The following is an 18,017-nucleotide window of genomic DNA, read 5'->3' on the forward strand; positions in this document are numbered from 1 at the left end:
CGTCGGGCCTTCGCCAGCTCTGGAAGACTACAGCCGAGCCTGGGGGATTCTGAGGTGCACGGCCCAAGCTGGACCTCAAAGGGACGGACTTGAATCCTCCCGGAGAACAGGGAATACCCGCGGTGACGCGCCCACCTTTGGAGTGCCGCAGGCCCACTCGGATCCTGCGGCTGGAAAGGAGGCGGTGATATTTGGAAGGGGCGGGGTTTCCGCTTCCGGCTGTGGATTGTTGACGACGGCCACTGCGGCGGCGCCTGGGCCAGCGTTCTGTAGGGAAGGGTCCGTCGGGAAGCAGACAGCCCAGTGACAGACGGCTGCGCCTGGGACTGTGGCGACGATGGCGGAGGGGCCGGAAAAACCCCAGGTCCGCTTTCCCAGGCAGCGCGGCAAGCGGGAAAACCGAGGCGGGGGCCGCGACGCCGAACCCTCCACTCCGAGCTCATCGGCTGTCATCCCTTCCCCGGATGAGCAACCGGGCCAGTCGCGGATCCCGGGGAGGCCTGAGGCGAAGAACCTCGTGGCAGCCTCGGCCTCTGAGGCGGGTCCGGAGGGCGAGCCTGGACCATCCGAAAGTGAGGCGGACCCTGGCGGCGGGCAGCCGGAGAAACCGACGGCGCGCGAGTACTCCCGGCAGGTGCACGAGTGGCTGTGGCAGTCGTACTGCGGCTACCTGACCTGGCAGAGCGGCCTCCTGGCTTTCCCCGCCTACTGCAGCCCCCCGCCGCAGCCGCTCCCGCAGCCGCAACAACTGCAGCAGCCGTCTGGCCCCCCGGGAAGCGGCAGTCCCGCCAACGGCCCTGCGGCCGGACCGCCCTTTGCCCCGCTGGGCTACTATAACCCCTTCTACTGTCTGGCCGCCCCGCCCGCAGCCAATCCTGCGGCGCCTGTGACCCCCGCCGCCCCTCCTGCAGCTACGGCTGCCACCGCCCCCTCCCAGGCGCCCCGGGCTCCCAACTGGCAGGGATCGGCTAGATTAGCCCCGGTGACCAGGGGTGGAGGGGTCACAGCGCCCCGGCAGCAAAATGAGAACGGGCGTCCTGCAGGTGAGAGGCGGGGATGGGGGGGGAGGGAAGTGGGTGTGTGTGTCTGTCTCTCGGGCTGGGTCTTGCTCGGAATGGTGAGTAGGGCCCTTCTGGAAATTAAGGTGAATGCTTTTATTTATTCAGATATTTGCTTAAGCGTTTTGTTTTTGTTTGTTGTTTGGTTGTTGTGGGTGTTTTTTAAAGCGCTGAAAATCTTGCAGCTTTTCCTGAAGGTGAACATGGACTGCAATTTCCAAAGGGAATTTCCAATTCGGCTTTTTTGGTTCCCCTTACGCATGTGCACCACAGTTCTCTTTCTTCTTTGCTCCATTAAATTCCACTTTGGAGAAGCTCTTTGCCACCCGACCTTTTCTGCAAAACCTTCCTGGAGGGAAATGTTTTTGTATTGTATTCCCGGACATTATATAGAAAAATAGATAAAAGTTCGAGAATATAGAGCCAGAAGACCGAGGTACATTATGTGATCCCTCTAGGTGGTTAGGTGACCACGGGCCTTTTAACTTGTCAATTTGTGAGTGTGATTTGAGATTATATACTGCTTTTAATAAGATTATGTGCTCATTTCCTGTAATTTAAGCTTCTTTAACTGTTGTGTGTTTTTGTTTTTTTTGTTTTTTTTTTTTTTGTTAGAGGAGAGGAATCCTTTTCGGTGGGAGTTGTATCAGGAAATAATTTGTGAAAAGGAACAGCATTAATAAAATATTTTTAATTGAATGTGAATGCTCTGCAAAAATAAGGCTGTAAGTAGAAGTAGAACCTGTGATTCTATTAGAATACTAAGCTCCCAGAAAAACCACCAGTGAAGGCTGGTACCTTTTATGAAATGAGTAATGAATCCTTTAGAACTGCCTATTGTAAATTAAATGAGTTGCCCAGTCAGTCCAGAGACCCGTTTGAATCCAGAGCTTCTTAGCTCAGAGGTTAGCTCTTGATACGTGACATTTCTAATAAAAATTAATATAAGGAATTCAGGGAAATTATGTTGATCTGAAAGCCAAAAAAAAAAAAAAAAAAAAAAAAAAAGCACAACCAGAAGAAAATCATATGTGATAATTACAATAAATAGCTTAAACAAGTGACACAAAAGAATAGCTGAAGTCATATTAAATGCTGTGACAGTCTTGGTCCTTAAGAATCAAAGAAACCTTTCTTCCACTCTCTATAGAGATGTATATGTTTTCAATTAAGAATGTTATATACACTGGCAGAAGTAGTAAATTTTCTTGGTCAGATATCTCAGAATTTTAGGAGTTAGAGATCTCACTGAATTTCTAAAACAATCCACATACTGTAGGAATCTCTACGGTAATATAGACAACAAGCAACCGTGGTACCTGTTCTTGAGAATGACCTCCAGGGAGGGGGAAGCATTCCTCTATACTTTTGGACAACTACAATCATTAGGATGTACTTCCTGATATCAAGCCAAAATTTGCATCTTTTCAACAACTTCTCCCTTTTCTCTCCCTCCTCTGCTTGTTCTGCTTTCTAGAGCCAAACAGACTACATGTAGGCCCTCCTTGTGGTAACAACTCCTCATATACTCCCCAAATCATCTTTTCTTCAGGCAAAATTTGCTCAGTTCCTTCAACACATCCTTATAACTGGGCCCTTCACTATTATAGTTGCCCTCCACTAAATACATTTCCAGCTTTTTATTTTTTAATTGTGATGCTCAGAGCTGAACATAATACTTCAAATGAGGTGTGATAAGGGCAAAGTACATTGAAACTGTTAACTCATTCCTAGAAGGTATATTCTACTTAACACAATTCAACATCACATTAGCTTCTTTTGAGTCATACTGACTCAAATCAAACTTGACATCCACTAAAATCTCCGGATCTTTTTCAAAACAATTACTGTTACAAGAGTGACATATTTTGGGAAATAATTTTATTTTGGTGTCCAAGTAGGAGACTTTATATTTATCTTATTGAATTTTATCTGATTTATCATAGTTATCTTTTCATATCCCAATTTTGTCATCTATTTTGTTGGCTGTCTTGCTCAACTTTGTTATCTGCATATCTGATGAGCATGTCATCTGTGCTCTTATGTTAATCAAAATGTGAAACAGTATATGGCCAAGCAGAGATCCCTGAGGTAACTCAACTACAATACTTCCCTCAGACCGTTTTTCCTCTCTCTCAACTAAGGATCTTGCCTCATTTTTTAATGAAAAAATTGAGGTTATTTACTGAGAAATCCTTTTTTTCTCTCCCTCATCTCACATCACCCAGATTCCTCCTACCATTCTCTCATCCTTTACTTCACCCACATGATAAGGTGATTCTTCTCCTTCCAAAGGAAACCTCTGTACAAGCATAAGTGATCACACCATCTTTTTCACTATTAGAATTACTAGTTTTCAATATTTTCTTATCCATTGAGTGATTCTTTACTGCCTAAAAATATGCCCATGTTTACACCATTCTTTTAAAAAGAAAATCCCTTGTGTTACATCCATCTTCATTTGCCTATCATTCCATATCTTTCCTCCTTTTTTGTAACTAAACTTCTTGAGAAGGCCATATACAGAAGATGCCTTCACTTCCTCCCTCTCTTGTAAGTTTTTTTACAATCTGGCTATTAAGTGACTTCATTCAACTGAAACAGCTCTTTCCAAAATTAAGGACTCTTAATTGCCAAATCTAATGGCTTATTCTTTATCTTCATTCTTGTTGACCTCTCTACAGCCTTTGATTGTCATTCACCCTTTTTCCTGTGTTTTTGGGATACTGCTCGGTCTATGTATCATTGTCCTTTTCTGGATCTTCATCCAGATAATGGCCATTAATGGACTCACAAGGGCATTCTGTCCTGACTGATCTTCTGTTCTCCCTTCATTGGTGACTTTATAATCTCCAATCAGATCTGATAATGAATTAATTTATCATCTATAAGGTAATGATCCTCAAATCTCTTCATAGCCTCCATACTGAGATCTACACTGCCTACTAGATATCTCAAATTGGATATCCTAAAGTTGTCTTAAACTCACTATGTCCAAGACTGAACTCATTGTTTTTCAAACCTTTAGACTTTCCACTCTTTCAGACTTCCCTATTATCAGCCAGGGTACCACCATTCTCCCATTTCCCTCAGGTTTACAATTTAGGTATCTTAGACTCTTTACTCTTTTAGTTTCTCGTCCCTTATCCAGTCTGTTGTCAACATCTGTCATTTTTACCTTCCTAAATTTGTCATATGTTTTCTGTCACCTGAAATTGTCCATCAGTTTGTGTCTGAACTTCTGATTGGTCTGTTTGCCTCAAATCTCTCTCTACTCCAGATTATGTTCTACTCAGTTGTCAGTGATCTTCCTAAAACACATTATCTCCAGGATCAAACATAAAATACTATTTAGCATTCAAAGCTTATCACAACCTAATCTTTACTCCACCTTTCCAGGTTTTTTATACCTTTTACCTCATAACTTACTTTACAAACCAGTGACCCTGATCTCCTTTTTATTCCTTGAAAAGGATAATCGACCACCTGATACCAGGCATTTTCACACTCTATTCCCCATGCACAAAAACTCTTGGCTTCCCTGGCTTCCTTCAGATACCAGCTAAAAACCTGTCTTCTACAGAGAGTCTTCCCTATCTTTTTTAATTTTAGTGTTAATTACTCTGTTAATTTCAGTTTTATCTAGTATATGGCTTGTTTAATCATACTTGATTGCATATTGTCTCTCCGCCATTAGACTTTTGAACTCCTTGAGGTCAGGGACTATTTTTTATCCTTTTTTTGGGTCCCTCTTTGCTTACATTGCCAAGTACCTAATAAGCAGTTAATAAATAAATGTTTATTGGCCAAATGACTCCACTGGAGATATCTGGACATTCAATCATTATATGAATCTATTTTATTTCCACTCTTCTTCATACAAACAGTTTGAAGTCATTACTAAAAGCTTTGTCAAAATCTAAGCAAAGCATATCCACCACATTCCTCTTATCTACTAGTTGAACAATCCTATCAAAAAGGGTAAATGAAGTTAGTCTGGGATAATCTGTTATTGAGGAAACCATTCTGGTACTTTGTAATCATCAATCCTACTTTTGTAGGATTTATTATTCACTAATCATATTTTTAATGATCTCGGATTTTTCCAGAAATCAAGATTAAACTCATTGCCTCAGTTTATAGGTTTTGCTGTCATCCATTTTTAGAAAATGAGAGCAGAATTTGCCTTTCTCCAGTCTTGTAGTACCTTTCCATTTTATCTGATTTTTTAAATTATCCAGGCAGTGCCTTAGTAGTCAAATTTGTCAGTTGTTTCGGAGTCGTTTATCTGGGCCTGGTGACTTGAATTCATCTGTGGCAACCAAGTGTTATCTCCTTTATCTTGTTATTAACTACAAGTCTGGCATTTTTTTTTAATCGCTTCCAATTCAATAACAGTGCTTAACTATTCTTTGTTAAAAAGGAGGTTTTATTGGGAAATTGGTATGGTGTAAAGAAACAGTAGCAGCAAAACCTTTTTTTAAGGAAAAAAAATCATTAATCAGAAGTAGAAAAAAAAATGAATCATTGAAAGAAAAATAATACTCGGTTGATGATAAGGGGTCTTGTTTTGTTTATCTTTCTCTTCATCCTGACAGAAAATTATATGGTTTTCTTTTGTTTTGGGGGGGAAGGAGTCCATAATATATATAGAACAGGGAGAAAAAAGGAGCCAGACTGTGATTTGAAATAGGTGACATTCTCTGCCAATGAATATGCCAATGTCTGTATCTGCTCTGTATCTTATAGTTCCGAAGAGTTCCTACACTGAGAAGTTGGTAGTTACTGAGCAGAGTTAAGACTTGAATTCAAGTTTCTCTGATTCTTATTTAGGCCAGCTGTTTTTTCACTATATACTGTAATGCAGTTCTTAATAATGTGTAGCGAAAATAGATGAAATTAATAGAATCTGATACAAATTGAATTCTGACTAAAAGTTATACTTAATCTTTAATGCTACTTAGAAGAATTTCAATTCAGTATTCCAGATTTATTAGGATTTGTTTTGTTTAATGACAGATTGCTACTTATATGTGGGAGAAGAACCAGTTGTATTTTGCTTTTGTCAATATTCAGCAAAATAAGTTTTGTGGAATTGTGCTTTTATGTTTGGACTGTTCCACTGAAATTACCTAATCCAATCCACTACAGAAACATGAATCCCCTCTTACAACACCCCCAATAATTAGCAATTATCTAATTTCTATTTTAAAACCTCTGTGATTTATTTAACATATTTATCATGTTATTGAACAATTCTCATTTTTATAAATTGTTCTCTGTTCTTTGTTTTATTCTCCTGAACAAAGCAAAGTTAGGCTAATTCCTTTTCTATAAGACAGCCTTTTCAAGTATTTGAATATGGTTGTATGGTTCCCTGTCCTTCCCCAAGCTAAGCGTCCCCAAAACACTCAATTTATTTTGGAATGACATAGTTTCAAGTTCCTTTACCAATCTGATCAAGTCCTGCACTCTGAGCCGCAGCTGTCCTTTTCTAAAATATTCTTTTAAAATAATAATTTTTTTAATCTAATTGAACTGAACATTAATTCTTTTTTTTTTTTCCCTTTCTGAGGCTGGGGTTAAGTGACTTGCCCAGGGTCACACAGCTAGGAAGTGTTAAGTGTCTGAGACCAGATTTGAACTCGGGTCCTCCTGAATTCAAGGCTGGTGCTCTATCTATTGCGTCACCTAACTGCCCCCTGAACATTAATTCTATAGATGTGTTCTGATCAGTGAAATAAGATCAGACTGGACCCTTTATTCCTGTGGACTAAAGTTTGCAGTTTTTTTGGATGACACCTCAGTATAGATTCATATTGAGCTTACAGTCCACCAAACTCCCAAGTCTTTCTCTGTTGTCTAGCAGTTTCTCGCTCACCCTTTATTTGTGCAATTGATTTTTCATTTCTTTGTGTCATAAGACAAGTGTAAACTTAATTGAATTCTGCCCCTCACTGTTTGTTGTTATATCTGAAATATAAGGTATTCTGATTATATTTTTAAGAGATATGTCTGTGATACCCATTACTAATGTGATAAAAGACAATAAAACTACATGGATTTGAAATTTTTATATGGAATTTATAAATTCATCAGATTGTAGAAATGTATTTAATACAATAGTTTATAATAGGTAGTATATGTTTATATTTTTAATTATATTTTCTTGTTTTCAAAATATATGCAAAGATAATTTTCAACATGCAGCTTTGCAAAATCCTGTGTAAATTTTCTCCCTCTCTTCTACTTTTTCCCTCTCCTAGGCAGCAAGTGAATCCAATATATGTTAAATATGTGCAATTCTTCTATAAATATTTCCACAGTTATCATGCTGCACAAGAAAAATCAGATCAAAAATGCTTGCTTTTTTTTTTTTTCTTTTTTCTTTTTTTCAAACAACAACCAAAAAAAAAGGTGAAAATACCATGTTGTGATTAACATTCAGTCCCTTAGTCTTCTTTCTGGATGCAGTTGACTCTCTCCATCACAAGTCTGTTGGAATTGGCTTAAATCATCTCGTTGTTGAAATAGCCATGTCCATCAGAATTTATGAGTACATGCAATTTTTTTATATTAATTTGATTAATGACTTAACTGGTGATAATTTTCAAGTAACACTTTTTCTTCTCAGTTACCTTCCTTATTACTAACCATGTATGCTATGCCACACTAAATTAGACATTTAATCTAATAATTAATTTTTTAACTTGTATTTTTCTTATTTCAGGTAGAGAATATGCCATTCCATCATTGGCACACAGGTTTATGGCGGAGATGGTGGATTTCTTTATTCTGTTTTTTATAAAAGCAACTATGGTCTTAACTATTATGCATGTCAGTGGAATAAAGTAAGTTAAATTGGTTTTGGTTGTTTTTTTTAAAGCCTTAATTTATTTTCTTTTTATAAAAAAAATCAGGAGAATATCCTTTGGGTTTGTTTTTGATGTGCTCTTTCAAATTTATTTCCTTATTAGTTTAAAGTGATAATTATAAAAGAAAACAAAAGTTAATAACAGTAGGAACTTGGCCTGTGTTTAGAGTAGGAATAGAGAACTTTAAGCTTAAGGATTTATTTCTATTCCTAAGCTCAATTGTTTTGGAAAACCGTATTGCTCTTACGGCTCTAGAGACAACTATGGCCCTTTCACAGTGAAGCTTCTGAAAGGTAAAGAATATAACGAACATTTAAGCCACAAACAGTGATTTAATTCTTTACTCTTCAGTGGTTCTTCCTTTTAGAAAGAAAAATTGAATTTTATAAATATTTTAGTTACAGAGTTAATAACTTGTTGCCCTTTTCCTATTTTTTATAATCTAAATTCAAGTGCTATTATTATCATCTTAATTATCTCTGTGGCTAACAAATTATAGCAACAGTAGCTTGTTAAATGAACCATGTAGTTGGATACCTCAAAATCAAGAAGCATATTAAGCCCCAGGTGATGTTAAAACGGGTAAATAAGGGCTAGTTATTTTCTAAGATTGTTATAAATATACCTCGATTGCCTGTTTAATTAAATTTTTGTCCTCCCTATGTACATTGGTGTAGTTAGTCAGTGTATATATTGTACCCCTGGTTCTGCTTGCTTCCTTCTGCATCTGTTCATATAAGTTTCCTGTGCTTCTCTGAATTCTTTATTTTATCACTTCTTATAGTAAAGTAATATTTCATTGCATTCATATATATATTTTTAGCCATTCCCCAATTAATGGGAATATTTGTTTATTAGTTCTTCTATCATAAAGTATTGGTCTATTTTTTTGTACATGAGATTTTCTGTGTTTCATCACTTTGAGTTATAATACAAACTTACTTTAATTCAATTTCTCAAGTTCCTTTTAAAACTATCTTGCCCTTAAAAAAAAAAAAAAAAAAAAAAAAGTTTGTTTTTCGCTTTTTTGGAATAGGATTTTGATATGACCTGATACTATACATTTACCATAGTTTTATATATGGTATATATACTTGATAGCAATTATTCCTTTTAAGTAAAATGTAGTTATATTTTAAAATAAGTACTTTTTCATCTACTGTTTTGAAAGAATACTGTCTCAAAGAGAAATACAATTAGAAACTTACAAACTAAATGTTCCTTGATATATTTGTAATCTCCAGAAAGAGGGGTTCAGTCTATAGTGAGTGTTTTGTACATTTCCATGGATTAATGGTAGAGAAACTCTAGAAGGTTCTTGGCAACATTTGGCTTTTTAGTGTCAGAATTTAAATTTATACCAGCGATTAACATGTTATATATTCATCTTTTGGCACAATAGAACTTTTCCTGTCCATAATAATTTAGACCTAAATGTCCAACCTGGTGATAACTTTTTTTAAAATAATAATTACTAGAAGAAAAGCATCCTGAATGTGATGGTGTTTGTGCCATTCCTAGTGACAGGATAATAACTCTAGTGGGAAAGAAGAAACTCACTATCTACCTGCCTTTTTTTTCTCTGTAAGGTGAATATGTTTTGAAAAACATAGCTTAATAAACCCTCTATGAAAATCTATTAACTGTCTTTTTTGACTATTTTAAAATATTTCCTAATTGGTTTTTATCATCCTTCAAAATTCTGAGCTTCTGTGAAAACTCACCTAACATTTGGAGATGTGAAATGTAACAAAACATAGGATTATTTAATATTTCAATACTTATGTGCTTCTGTTCTTTCTTCTTTCTCTTTTTCTGGTCTCTTACCATAAAGCTAATTTTAATACTGAGGTTGAGGAATCTCACAAAGCCATTGCTGTGAACCCATTGAGTTCATCAGATTGCCTCCTGAATCATATTGATGCTACCAGAAGGCAAAATCTAATCAATGGTCTTCCAATTGGGGAACATGGCATTATGCCTGAGATCCACCATTAGTCTCTAAAGGCTTAATTGCTAGGTGGGAAGACTGCTTACATTCAGGAATATGCCTGGAGCCAGCTTATAGTTAATCAGTTTCAGCATGAATATTTTTATATTGGGACTCAGCAAACATTTCATTTTTGAACTTCATTTATTGTTTTACTAATTTCTAGACTTAAGAAAATGTTAATAATGCAAACTAAACTTAAAAATATGCCATGTGTCCATTTTTCTTTTCAGAAAACTGGTTCTTAAACACTTAATCAGCCCTCATCCTACTCTTGCTCTGATAGCAAGTAAAGTGTGTTTGTTTCCAGTACAGCCACATCTACTTTTATCCCCAGAAACTCCCACTAATTTCCCCCTCCTTCTGTCCAAGCTTCCCATTTCTTCCCACCCTTCTGAGCCAATTATTGGTCCATTCTTGCAATTATAAGAGACTAACTCTGTCCACTACAGCTGTCCAGAAGTAATTAACAAAATTTTACTGTATGTCTTGCTACCTAGATTACCTCATGGTTATTCTGCAGTTGGGAGATAGAACCACCTCTCCCTCTTTTTTGGGGGGTGGATGGGAAAGATATAACCACATGATAGGCAGGCATGGCTAGATTATGATCCTGATTATAGAAAACATTATATCTTTTCTCTCTAATCCAGTTCATTTTCCCTATTACTGTTGAAATCATAACCATCCTTTCAGTCACCCAGATTTTCACAACTGTCATCTTTGATGTTGTACTTTCCCTCATTCTGATCTATATATCCATTCATTTGCTTAATATTGTTTGTTCTGCTTCTACAACTCTCAGAGCTCTAACTTCTCCACTCATAGTTACATCCTCATTCAGGCTCTCATCACTTCTCACCTGGACTTTCTCAATATCTTCCTAATTCATCTCCCTACTTTAAATTTTTCCCAATTCTAATCCATTCCCCACACACTTGTAAGATAATTTTCCTAAAGCACAGATCTAAACATGTCACTTCCTACTTAACAAATGTCATTGCTCCCTTGGTGATTCTAGGATCAAATGCTATTTCATATTTATTGAATCCCTTTAAAAATTGTCTTATTTAACACTTCTCTCTTGAACCTATATTATGCTCCAACAAAACTGAACTCCTCTTTGTGCCCTCATTCTTATTTCTTGTAATCTGTCATCTTTACCTCCTTCCATATAAGTATTCTGCTTTGAAAATCTTTGCTTAATCTTCTGTCCTTATCCAAATAATTTCTTAAAATTTGGATTTTCTTGAGACTTGTACAAACTAAATTGTGTAAGTAGATGAGGTGTAGATATAGAATTAGCTGAGACAGAAAGATAAGGGATGCCAGTGGTTAGGATGATGTGTAGATGTACAATTGCCAATCCATGAGCAAACTAATGAAAGTTTCTTAGGTGGAGAAAAAAGGAATAAAGAAAATAACTAAGAAATTCTTAATGTGAAATCTGCCATATGAAACTGAGTGGAAAATAGTTTCTCTAAAAAGCTATTCATTTTTAGAGTCTCCTTTTAAGTATTAGTGTGCAGATATTCTTTGTAACCTAAATGCTACCATTTATTCTCTGTAGGGATATTTCTAAGTTTGCTATGCATTATATAATAGAAGAAATAGATGAAGACACATCAATGGAAGACCTTCAGAAAATGATGATTGTGGCTCTTATATACAGGTTATTAGTTTGTGTGTATGAGGTAAGATCCTAATATTTCAAGAAATTCTTTAGGACATTATTTAATGTTTTGGCGGTAGAAATTAATACAAAGCAAAATTGGACATTTCAGTCTTTGACAATCAGTCTTAGACTGGATAGAGAGCTATGAGATAATCTAGCCCAGTCCACTCATTTTATAAGAGAAAGAGATAAAAAAAAAAAATAAACTGATGTTATCCAAATTTTCAGTAATAAAATTAAGGACTAGACTTCAAGTTTTTCTGCAGCCTACATACTTTCCAGTATACCTTGTGCTCAGAATTATAAGTAAATAGCTTACAAGAACTTCTTTAGATTCATACAAAAACTTTTTATTATGTGCTGTCTCATTGCATACAGAAATGCTATTTTTTCCCATCCTTCTATTCATTCTCAGTCAAACTTTATCAATATTAAATTTATTAACATTTGTTGATTGAAAACAAATAGGATATAGTAAAAAGAGTTCTATTGGACTTAGAATAGGACAACTGAATTTAAATCACAGTTTCAATAATTACTACTCATTTGGCTGCGAGAGTGAAATGCTTTGTTGATGAGCAAGTTTTTTTCATCCATAAAAGCGATAATATATTACCTACTTCGCAGGATTTTTGTGGGGAAAAAAATCTTTTACTGCTGTGTAAATATAGGTAATTTTATAATTATTTTTAAGCTCCTCTATATGTCTAAAACCTATGTTAGGTTATATGGAGAATGTAAAAGTATACTGGGAAATATATCCTGTCCTCAGAGCTTAGCTTGGAAAGCCAATTTGAAAATAACTAGATAGAATATAACATTAAGAGAAGCTGCAGAACACCTGTCTCTGGAATGGACAATAAAAGTGACATTTACACATATTACAGCTAGTCCTTGCTTAGATGTATAATGATAGATTTCTCACAGTAAACTTTAGCTATAATGTTACATAAAATGCTTTGCTTCCACCTTAAAGTTCTCAGCAAGTATTGAGCAAACAGAATAATTGGGAAAAATTTTATTAATCAAACAATTGAAAAGGGAAATGTCTTCCTTGTTTTTAACCTCACTTTTTAAAATACTTTATTTTAACCCAATTTACTTTTTTTTTTTTCTTACTCTTTCCAGATAATTTGTATATGGGGAGCAGGTGGAGCCACTCCTGGGAAATTTTTGCTGGGACTTCGTGTTGTAACATGTGATACATCAGTACTCATTGCACCAAGTCGTGTTTTAGTGATTCCTTCCTCAAATGTTAATATAACAACGTAAGTTCTAGGTTTTTGTTTTTAAGCTTGCTCTATCCTGATAAAACTATTAATGAACTTTTAAGAATAATTATCCAAAGCAAAAACAACCTGGAAGACAGATCAAGGAGGGAAAATTTAAGTACCTTTGGACTACCTGAAAGCCATGACTAAAAAGAACAATCTTTTTTAAAGAAATCACAAAAGAAGACTGTCCATATCACTTAGATCCAGAGAATAAAATAAAAATAGAAAGAAATTACTAATTACCTCATGGAACTAAGGTAACTCCTAATTGAAAGTTTCCAAGAATATTGTAGCCAAAATCTAAAGTTTCTTGAGTCAAAGAAGAAATACCACAAGCAGCCAGAAAGAAGAAATTCAAGTGCCAAGGAACTACAATTAAAACCATACATGATTTAGCCACCACCACTGCAATAAAGCATAGGGTTAGGAGTACAGTATTCCAGAAGGTAAAGGATATAGATTTTACAGCTAAGAATAAATTACCCTGCAAAACAGAGTATAATCTTACAAGGGGAAAAATAGATATTTAGGAAAATAGAGGACCTCCAAGTATTCCTGATGAAAAGACCAGAGTTATATAGAAACTTTGAAGTTCTGTAAATATAGGACTTGAGAGAAATATAAAAAGGTAAACATAAATGAACAATCACAGGGGACTAAAGAATAAACTATTTGTATTTTCATTACAATATTATATTCTCAATACAATAAATAAAGTATGCTCTCTGAATCTAGTTAAATAGCCTAGGAGTAGTTCTGTAATGTCTTGATGCTCTTAAAAGAAATAGAAAGGGATAAGCACTAGCCCTGAAGTCAGAACCTGAGTTCAAACTTAACACTAGCTGTGTGACTGTGGGCAAATAACTTAACCCCAATTGCTTAAGCCAAAAAAAAAAAAAAAAAAAAAAAAAAAAGGAATAGAAAGGGAGGGTAAAAGGAATTTACTAGTTGAACAAGAAAGTGAGAAAAATTAAGAAAAATTTTCTCTTGATGTGGTTAGGTAAAAATTATACACATAGGAATAGAAATTTGGTGCATGATTGACTTGAATCTCACATTCATCTGCACTGGTCAAAGAAAAAATTACAAATGCAAAGATGTATACACACAGAGAAATACATTTCACTCAAGGAAAATAGGGAGAAACAAAAGGGAGATTTAGAGAGTGGGATTCAAGGAGTCTTAGGGAAGAATTTTGTTGTAAACAAAACAAATTTGAAGAATGTGTATAGCTGTGTTTGGCAAAGAATTGGGAACTGAGGAAATGCTTATCATTTGGTGAATGGCTGAACATAATGGAATACTATTATGCTAGAAGAGATGATAAAGTGGTTCCAGAGAAACCTTGGGAAAACCATTATGAATTCATGCAAAGTAAAGTAGATAGAAACTGAAGAACAATTTTTGCAGTAAATAGCAATATTGCAAACATAACTTCAAGAAACTTAGGAACTGATCAGCATTATGACCCACCACAATTACAGAGGACTAATGATGAAACATAGTGCCCACTTCCTGATAGATTAAGAACTCAAAGCATAGCTTGAGACATAAATTTTTTAAACATGTGGCAAATACATAAATTTGTTTTGAGTGACTATACATGTTTGTAACAGTAGTTTAGTTTTTTTTCATTCCCTACAGGGAGGGATCGGTGGGAAAGGGTAGATTTTTGCAGATTGAAAAAAAATTTTAAAAGAAGGGAAACAATATGATTAAAAGTTTGAACAAGCAAGAAGATATGACAGAAGATTATTTTCAAGTCTTTAAAGGGTTGCCACTTACTGTGCTTGGAAGTTGAAGACTTTTTTTAGCTTAAAATAATGAAAAACTTTAAAAATTTGAGCTACCTAGTAGTAGAATGGACTTTAAAAAAAAAAAGCGTTCAGCTTTATTAAAAGTCTAAACAGAGATCTCATGTTTAGTGGCAATATTCTATATTCATCCTAAGATGACAGTGATGATGTCCCTTCCAAAATAACTTTCTATTTGGGGCAAATAGATTGACTCTCAGTCTCTGACTCCATAGTAGCATATATTTTATAGTGCCTTTGGTTTTCTGGGGTTCAGAATTCCTTTTAGTAGGCCTTGTTATCACTCAAGCTAAGTGCTACAATTCTTGTGCATCACAAAGGAAGAGAAAATGGAATATTGGTCCCTGTTGTGATTGGAAATTTTACAAACTTCTTTAAATTGCCAAATAGGAATAGATTTTTTAAATGGAAAGATAAAAATCTAATATTTGCAGGATCATTTTTCAGTCTGAATTGTTATTGAAGAAATTTGAACCTGTTGTTGAAGCTGTGCTCAATTTCAAAAAAGAAGCTAGAAAATAAATCCCTAGGTCTTCACACATGATAAAAACTGGGACTTTAATAGAACTTCTTAGTTTAAAAAGGAGGTGATGCTAAAAGTACAATTTTGAATGAATGGTTGTAGAAAAAAAGCAATCATATTTATTCTTTTACAAAATGTATTTTTTTGTGTGTTATTGGAAAAATACTTTAAAATAGTTCATTCTGTGTCCAGCAAATCCCAATCCTTTTTTTCCCCCTCTGTTAACACACTGGAGTAACAATTGCATATTATCAAAGTCTTTGAACACACTAGTGTCACAGTTGCACATTATCATGATCTTTGAAGTAACTTAAAAGATTATGGAATTTGATGAAATCCCTGCTTTTCAAAAATGATTGTGAATGCTAGAAGCAAAATTAATTTTTAGTTGAATATGGATAACACTTATGATTTTGACTAATGTTAAATATGTTGAACTTAAGAAGATTATTTTACATTTAAAATGTATGTCATCTGATTTCTATTTTTGTCCTTTAAATGTTTAGGTCCATTATTCGAGCTTTGATCAAGAATTTTTCTATTGCTTCTTTTTTTCCTGCTTTCATCACACTGCTATTTTTTCAACATAATCGAACAGCCTACGACATTGTAGCAGGAACCATTGTGGTAAAAAGAAATGGGGTCAGATGATGTGAAGAAAAATCCCTGAGTTCCACACTTTCTGTAATAATGACAAGACTAAAATTATGTTTTGAGGCCATCAGTATCCTTGGGTTAAATTAACTGGTGTTTTGGAAATTAAACTGTCATTCCCGTGTGTTGCGGATGACTATCCTGAAAGTATTGACTTTACTTGAATGCCAAAGAACTTTACCAGAAAAGAAACAGTACTTATTCAATGAAAAGTTGTCAAGTTTTTCAATTGAAAGGAAAGCATGTAGTGTCGTAATCAACTATGGACATATACTTTCTTACAATTCTAAGGCATTATGATTTGTTGGGAGTAATTTCAGCCTTGAGTCTCCAAATGAAATTTCTATTGTTTTTTGTGTTTAACACAAAGGGATAGAGAATGTCCAGTTGTGTTTTGTAAACACCTACATAATCCACCTTCTAGGTAACAGCTCTTAAGAAGATTACAATTTTTATTATTTCCTAGTGGATGAAATTATTACTCTGCCATCCTATTAATTGGTTACATGAAGTATGAATTGGACAATGGAGGCTAAGATTATCAGTTATCTCTTACCTAAAGCTTTTAAATATATATCGCATTTTACTTAAAGAATGGTGCATCCTAACCATTATTCTAAATGTTTAATACAAAAATGTATTTTGTGACAAATCTTGCATGATGATGATCACAAGTATTAAATCTTTTACTCTATTATGAATGTTTTTATAAAGGAAGATATATTAGGATTCCTTTTTATAAATGAATCAAAAGTAAAATTTTCACCATAAATTGAACTTTATATGGATGTGCAAATGTTTCAGTGTTCTAAAGGAAATACTGTAGACTATAAATACATAGAAATAAATCACTTCATTTTGATGATAAAAATTACTTCCATCAAGATGATAAAAATGATTACTTCCATCAAGTTGTTGCATATATAAATAATACAGTATGAAACAATATTCTAATTGTGTGTTTGCAGCATGAAGAAAGCACTAGTATATCTCAAGTGTTCTGAAGTTGGATATAACATCTTTGCAAATAGGATTTTGACTCAATAATCAGTCCTCACTTTATATTCTTTGTAATTACATAGTTGTACTGTTGGAGTGAATTGCATCAGTCTGTTAAATAAAGCACCTCAGTATTTTGTGATATATTTACATGTCATCATACTGTGAAATATTTGTATTTTTCCCAATATGAAATAATCATTTGAAAATAACTTGCAAAGGAAGTGTTGTCTTAAGACATTAATCAGAGTTTAAAAGTGTTCATCAGTTGCACTGGAATCCCTTAACGCTACTTATTTATTACCAGTGGGCCAAAAAGAATTCCGTGATTTCATTTACTCAGTTTACTATTGACCATGTTGCTGGTTGCAGAGAATACAGTATATAAGGAGCTAGGAAGAATGGTAATTCTAAGGGTTGCCATTTTATTCATTCCACTGCTAAAACAAAGATGTTTTTGTTTCTTTTGTGAAGAGATGCCCCAGTTAGCACTCTTCAGATATTTTTGAACCAAATAAACAGGTTTTCCTGGTTTTATTTGATTTTTTTTTAAACCATGTTAAATCCAGCATCTCCATTTATTTGAAAGGAAAGAGCACTGGATTTGGAATCAAGGGAAGGTCTGAATTCAAATTCTAATTATAGTATTACTGAGGTGATTGTAGACAATTCTCTTCACCACTCTAGGCCCCATATTCCTTGTTTGTAAAATCACATAAAGCTTGTCAGTGGTTTCAAACTCAAAATAGAAACAAATCTCTTTAGGCTACATATTGACTCCAGAAACCACAAAAATAAAATTGTAATTTTTTTTGTTAAATATTTCCCAATTACATTTACATTTTAATCTGGTTCCTCCCATTTGTGACAGGTGAGTTTGACACCTCTGAACTATAAATGATCTAAATTCCTTGCAGATCTAAAACCTATGATCCTAGAATATTTTCTTATATAAAGTTTTGTCAAATAATATAGAAATTGTGTAGTAAAAGAAAATAGCCTTTGATATTCTTAACTTTTAAAATAACATTGCTACATGATCAAGAAACAACAAAATTAGACTTCTATTAATACTGTCATACCAATTTTTAAAATTTCTTTCTCACTATTTACTATGAAAATGATTTGGAATACTGTTTTTATAATTAGTGTTTA

General features: G+C 34.8%; 1 protein-coding gene across 1 annotated transcript; it reads left to right on the plus strand.

The window, feature by feature from the left end:
- Positions 1 to 216: 216 nt before the first annotated feature.
- On the plus strand, positions 217 to 17,008 carry FAM8A1 (family with sequence similarity 8 member A1). The gene is made up of 5 exons (XM_074272350.1): positions 217 to 1,043; positions 7,789 to 7,909; positions 11,494 to 11,617; positions 12,727 to 12,866; positions 15,716 to 17,008. The coding sequence occupies exons 1-5, from the start codon at positions 338 to 340 to the stop codon at positions 15,858 to 15,860; spliced, it is 1,236 nt and encodes a 411-aa protein (XP_074128451.1). The 5' UTR covers positions 217 to 337; the 3' UTR covers positions 15,861 to 17,008.
- The last annotated feature ends 1,009 nt before the right edge of the window (positions 17,009 to 18,017 follow it).

The sequence above is a fragment of the Sminthopsis crassicaudata genome, chromosome 1 (genome assembly GCF_048593235.1).
Source record: "Sminthopsis crassicaudata isolate SCR6 chromosome 1, ASM4859323v1, whole genome shotgun sequence".
NCBI classification, from domain to species: Eukaryota; Metazoa; Chordata; class Mammalia; order Dasyuromorphia; family Dasyuridae; genus Sminthopsis; species Sminthopsis crassicaudata.

Bases quoted from the DNA above. Each gene is read 5' to 3' on its own strand.
- FAM8A1 (XM_074272350.1), top strand. From the start codon at position 338: ATGGCGGAGGGGCCGGAAAAACCCCAGGTCCGCTTTCCCAGGCAGCGC. The intron at 7,910-11,493 runs GTAAGTTAAATT...TATTCTCTGTAG, and splicing joins ATGCATGTCAGTGGAATAAA to GGATATTTCTAAGTTTGCTA. The intron at 12,867-15,715 runs GTAAGTTCTAGG...TTAAATGTTTAG, and splicing joins TCAAATGTTAATATAACAAC to GTCCATTATTCGAGCTTTGA.